At 40.0% G+C, this 6,380-nt stretch overlaps 1 protein-coding gene across 1 annotated transcript; it reads right to left on the reverse strand.

Moving 5' to 3' along the window:
* Positions 1-5,291: 5,291 nt before the first annotated feature.
* Positions 5,292-6,380, reverse strand: LOC110607462 (exopolygalacturonase). Its single transcript, XM_021746580.1, has 3 exons — positions 6,241-6,380; positions 5,657-6,134; positions 5,292-5,516 (listed from the first exon to the last, which is right to left on the reverse strand). The coding sequence occupies exons 1-3, from the start codon at positions 6,378-6,380 to the stop codon at positions 5,292-5,294; spliced, it is 843 nt and encodes a 280-aa protein (XP_021602272.1).

Raw genomic sequence — 6,380 nt, forward strand, 5'->3', positions numbered from 1 at the left:
CTATCCTCACAGGGCCAGCTCGAGCATGGTTTAACAGCCTGACATCAGGAAGCATCAAAGGCTTCGTAGACCTGGCCAATGTCTTTATCAATAGATTCATTGCGAGAGTCCCGACAGAGAGAAAAACGAGCTACCTGGAGACAGTCTAGCAAAGAAGGAATGAGTCTATAGGAGAATATGTGGCCAGATTCAACTCTGAGGCCATGCAAATCCCTGAGCTTGATGAGGCAAGGGCAGTGGAAGCCATGTAGAAAAGTGCCACATCCCCTGAGTTTTTTAGCTCACTATGCAGAAAGCCACCCACTACCTTGGCTGAATTGATGAAACAGGCTGAGAAGTATATCAGGCAGGATGATGCCTTAACCACAAGCAAGTTCGCCAGGGAAGGGGGAGACAGGGGAAAGGCTGTGGAGGACAGACGGCCGAAAAGGCAATAAAAAAGATAAAATCAAGGGCTAGAGATGTTGAACAGACACCCATGGAAAAGGAAAGAGCAGAGGCCATATTAGTCTCGAATCCCCAAGGTAATCACTCCTCTAAATGTGTCTAGAGCCGAAGTTCTCGTAGCTATGCAAGACAAAGATTTCATATAGTGGCCCAAACTCATGAAAGCCGAGGCCAATCAAAAGGATCCGGACAAATACTGCCAGTATCACCGAACTCATGGCCATGACACCAATGACTGCTATCAGCTGATAAATGAGATAGAAAGGCTCATAAAAAGGGGACACCTCCAGAACTTTGTGAAGAAGCTGAAGGGGCAGAGACCTCAACAAAATGCGATGGCGGAGAGGCCTCACAGGCAGATAGGAGAGTCGTGAATGAAGGGTCCAATGGGACTACCAACATGATCGTGGGAGGATCTGAAGGAAGAATAAACAGGAGGGGAAAGAAGAGGAGCAGGAGTGGAGAGGGAAGCAGCGCTAAAGTTATGCAGATAGCGGAACACTCCCCTATGACTATCTCTTTCTCTCCAGAAGATGCTCATGGGATCCAAATACCTCATGACGAAGCCCTGGTCATCGAGGCCATCATTCATAATTTTTGGGTCCGGAAAGTCCTAGTGTGTTAGGAAACCCAGAGATTACTGCAACCTAAACACACAGTGAAAAAATTAAATAAAATCTTTGTTTTCCTTCACGGGATCTGTGTGCTTCATCTATTTCGAAAGGAAGGATAAGAGACTAACCTGTTAGACTCGACGAGAAGATACTATTGCAGACTGATGGTGCTCCTTTTCAACGAACACCCTCTATGGTATCCACACTAACGTCTTTTACCCTTCTAGAGTGCTAGCTCTCTAAAGATGGATAAACTATGTACTCCACAATCTGCAGCTTGAAATGATTTCTCTAAAAAAACGTTACTCCCATTTCACAGAAGAAGTTTTTATACATTTTAAGTCTTTTTGTTTTCCCACACTTCTTTTCGTAAAAGAGTTGTGTGCATAATCAACTATCACAATCTCACAAATACTCAAATATCTTACGTGGTAGTTTGTTTTGATAAGAAAAACCGAATAATCTTTTATCTGTAACAGTTACAGATAAACTGCAGATCTTTTTATCTTATAATAATAATTAATATTAATAATAATAACATCTTTATTATTATTAATTATACTAATGGGCTTTTAGCCCATTAATATGACATAATACATCAACAACGTTCTTTTGTGTGTGACCCAATAGGCTCATATTAATTGGCAATAGGCTCAGTCCCACAAGTCCTATAAATCATAAGTGGCCTCTAGCAAGATATTATGACTACCCAACTAATATGAGGATCGATAGTCCGATAAAACCTAATAAATAGAACATGTATTAATCTCTTTGTCACACGATATCTAGTTTGAATATAAGTCATGGTCAATGTCAAACTTATAATATTCAAACTTATGATTTCTCGATCTCTAAGTAGACTGATAAAATCAAATGATATTGATCACACTATCAATTCATTTGAGCACGGCCATACATTTCTCAGTCTCACTTATTGAGGGGCTCAAAAGATATCTCTCTCAAAGAGAGGGACAAATTCTATCTTGATTGTTCAATATCCTCTACATAATTTCTATTATACTCAATCATAACCTTTATGATTGTCCGATTAAAGACAATGTATAGTTATGTCAAAACATAATAGTCCTTATGTTGAAAACTATAACAATCTCAAGTTAAAGGATTAAGACATAACTGCTTTGAGATTCACTTATGACAATAACCCATGTAGTGATCTCAATGCAGGTCCATCCAATACTTTGTTATGTAACAAGTATCTATGATTATTGAATTATATCAACATATACATAATCATCTCATGATTATTTATCAATAATCATACTAGTTATATTTTATTATTATCAACATAATAATAAGAAACCAGGGATGTTAATCATTATTATGTAACATGCAAACAGATAATAATGATAATAAAACCTCTTTTATTAATAACCAAAATGATATACAAAAAGGTCCAAGATAATGGCTTAGGGAAAATACACTAACATGGTGGATGATGGGAATAAAGTGAATCTGCTACCTTACCAGGTCTTTCAACAAATGAATATACCTAAAGAATAGCTGGTCAGAGATCAGGCCCCGGTTAAAGGGATAGGTGGAACCCCAGTGGCAGTAGAAGGGAAAGTGAAAGTAGCTCTGACACTAAGAGTAACACCCCTGGCCCACACTTATTATGCAGTATTCCTCGTGGTAAAGCTGCCCTTGAACTACAATGCTATTTTGGGAAGGCCAGTGCTGTAAGACTTCAAGGCAGTGACTAGCATCCGGTACCTAATCATGAAATTCTCCACGGAGTCAAGGGTGGGTATAGTACGAGGAAGGCAGGAGGAGGCCCGAGCTGTATATTTGGCCACTATAGAAGTACCGAGCACTCTACCAGGGGAAATAAACTAGGAGGTCATGAAGGTCCGGGATGAGAAGAAGGAGGCCAGGACAGAGCCAGTTGATAGGCTGGAGACATTCCCTCTATCTCAAGAAGAAAGTGACAAAGTCTTCAGCATCAACAAGAACCTTGGAAAGGACTAGAAGGAGACAACAATGGCTCTTATCAGGGGGGACATGCCTCAAACTTTGCCTGGAAGCCTTTAGACATGCCAGGGATAGACCCCAAGGTGATGACTCACAAACTGAATGTCCTCCCTGAAGCTAAACCAATAAAACAGAAGAATAGAGTGTTCAGGAAGGAGAAGCAACAGGCCACCAGAGAAGAAGTGCAGAAACTGGAAGAGGCAGGATTTATTAGGGAAGTCATGTACCCATAGTGGTTAGCCAACCCTGAGCTAGTTAAAAAGGCCAATGGAAAGTATAAAATATGTATAGACTTCACCGACCTAAATCAGGCCTGCCTAAAAGATTGTTATCCCCTTCCTGATATTAATAAAATGGTCGATTCTACAGCCGATTTTGATTATCTATTGTCTCTAGATGCAATATCGGGGTATCACTAGATCCCCATGGACAGGTCAGACGAAGAAAAGACCTCTTTCATAACTGAAAACGGGACATATTGTTATAAGGCTATGCTATTCGGACTAAAAAATGCCGGGCAACATACCAGCGGTTGATGAACAAAATCTTTAAAGATTAGATAGAGATGAATGTAGAGGTATACGTGGATGACATAGTAGTAAAAAGCCAAACCTTCCAACAACACTTAGCCGACCTGGAAGAGGTATTCGGGGTACTTCAGCAATAAAGAATGAGATTAAACCCGACAAAGTACACCTTCTTTATCAGGGGAGGAAAATTTCTAGGCTATATGGTCAGTAGAAAGGGTATAGAACCAAATCCAGAAAAAGTAGAGGCCATATTAAGGATGCCCAAACCAACCTGTGTAAGGGATGTGCAGAAACTTACAGGAAGAGTGGTGGTGCTCAATCGGTTCATGTCGAAGTCAGCTGAAAGATGCTTATCGTTCTTCAAGAAGTTGAGGAAAGTTCTAAACTTTGAATGAACAGAAGACTGCCAAGAAGCCTTTAGAAATCTCAAGCAGTACCTCAATTCTCCACATGTGCTCATTAGTCCTTTAGCTGGGGAGGAACTTTTGATATACCTAGCCGCCTCTGAACAAGCTGTAAGTGTAGTACTGGTGAGGGACGAAGCTGGGACACAGAAGCCTATTTTCTATGTCAATAAGGTATTTAAGGATGCCGAGGTCAGGTATATGAAAATTGAGAAGTTAGCGTTCGCTTTGTTGTTGGCAATAAGGAAGTTCAGAGTATACTTGGAATGCCACTTGGGGTTAGTAATGACTGACCAACCTTTAAAGAGAATCTTGCACAGAACTGAGATCTCAAGGCAGATGTTAGCCTGGTCCGTGGAAATTAGCCCATATTGCCTCATTTACCTACCTCGGATTGCCATCAAAGCCCAAGCCTTAGCGGAGTTCATAGTTGAGCGCTCATTCAGCTCAGATCAACATGAACAGAGTGAGGGGTTGCCGAGCTCAGCCAAAGAGAAGGATGGGGACTAGAAACCGTGTGAGTTTAGATGGAACCTATTTGTAGATGGAGCATTCAGCGCCGCGGGCAGCGGGGCAAGAATACTTTTGAAAGGACCAGAGGGATTAAGGGTGCTATGCTATGTGCCTAGAGTTCCCAGCATCCAATAATAGCAACCTAGTTTCTTTTCTCATTTGAGTTGAAAATATTATATTGCATCGTATCTATTACATTGGATTACGCTGAAGGAGTTCATGATATATTGTAGTGTTATATTTTCTTTTGTCGATTTCATCACTGCACGGTGCAACGAACTCAACAAATTCATTAGGGAGTGGATTGTGTAAATCTCGCATTAAATTGAGTTCAGCACCAAAGAATACTCATATCTTTTCTTATTGTGGACAATGTGTGCCTTTAAGTGAAAATTTTAATACAATTACTTTATCGTGATGAAAATATCGTTCAAAACTGTACAAAATCTATAAAAGCCCTGAAAATTCAGACAATAATTTTTTCTAGGGTCGAAACTTGGCCAAACCACCTTCGCCTGTAATCTTATGTTTTCTCTTGTCAATTTAATCACCGCACGACACAGTGAAACCCGATGAGTGAGCGAGCAAATTGAATAGAAAAGGAAAAAATAAAAAAGACAAAGAGCAACATGCGAGTATCTTGGTCGTCTACCCACGCAGTAACCTACATAAAAGGAAACTTGAAAGTGTCTCGTTTTATTTGCTAAAACTTACAACTTGAAATATGCTAATCTCCTCGATAATCTTTCTCATGTATCGCGACTAGGAGCTGCGAGATTTAAGCGTTGACAATACTAGCACATGGTTGGAGTCAATTTTCCCTTAAGTGTGGGTTTAACATTTGCACACAAGGATTTTGCAGGGCCTTCCTTTCCTCTGTACGTCAAGTTAATGTCAGTGAGCTTGACCTTCTCGCATGGAAAACTACTGCTGCAATTAATTCGAATAGCTATTGCTGTTGCTGAAGAGCCCCTAATATTCTTAAAGGTGACGTTGGCGATCTTAACTTTTGACGGAAGCTGAAACAAACATCAAAAATGGCAAAGGGTTACAGAAATTTCATGTTGTGGGCACATTTGTCCATGACATTAAGAGACTTTTTCATTTTCATTTCTTTTCGCGTTACCTTTGGATTACACTGATTTCATGGGCAGTACACTTGATCTATAACGATAGGGTTGCAGACATTTTTCATCATAATATCCTCGAAATGCATATCAGATGCCATGCCACCATGTAATGCCGGCCATGTCTTAATTCTCACTCCATTGTCGGTGTCATAGATGGTGCATTTCCTTACGAAAATTTCAGAGACAAATTTATCAGTGGTCTTCCCTAAACTTTTCATGCTAATGCCATGTCCATGTCCACATCGTACGTTTGTGATCCTTATTTGTTCGCTGCCATCACTAATGGAGATGCAGTAATTACCGGTGGCAATATTTAAATTAATAATGTTGATCCCGTTTGAATGCCTGATGTGAGTTCCATCTGTATTGATGCTATGTCCTGGTGCAGTGATTGTGAAGCGATCGAAAGTAAGGTTTTTGCTACCTAGAACATTGACATGTAAATTCTTACTATCGAGTGATGTTACGTCATGAACTACACTATTAGTAATGAAGTCAAATCGTGAGCTTTAGCATGTTTTTAAAGGGACAAGAAGCACATAAAGGAAATGTTGTTAATAATTTTACAAAGCAGTAAAGATACATGCATAATATACGATTCAATTAAACTTACAACTGGAAGTCTCTTGCATTTTGGATTTCGACCGCAATTATTTTGCTTCCAAGCAACTTGTCCTTGTCCGTTGAAGGTTCCACCACTGGATAATGTGAATCGATCAATGTATGCAAAACTAATCCAGTTGTCCTTGGCAT

The sequence above is a fragment of the Manihot esculenta genome, chromosome 1 (assembly GCF_001659605.2).
Source record: "Manihot esculenta cultivar AM560-2 chromosome 1, M.esculenta_v8, whole genome shotgun sequence".
In the NCBI taxonomy this organism is placed as follows: domain Eukaryota; kingdom Viridiplantae; phylum Streptophyta; class Magnoliopsida; order Malpighiales; family Euphorbiaceae; genus Manihot; species Manihot esculenta.

Excerpts from the sequence above, each read along its gene's own strand:
- LOC110607462 (XM_021746580.1), bottom strand. The coding sequence starts at position 6,380 with ATGCCAAGGACAACTGGATTAGTTTTGCATACATTGATCGATTCACAT. Across the intron at positions 6,135-6,240 it reads AATGCAAGAGACTTCCAGTT|CTCACGATTTGACTTCATTA; the intron begins GTAAGTTTAATT and ends AACATGCTAAAG. Across the intron at positions 5,517-5,656 it reads ACCCTATCGTTATAGATCAA|CTTCCGTCAAAAGTTAAGAT; the intron begins GTGTACTGCCCA and ends TGTTTGTTTCAG.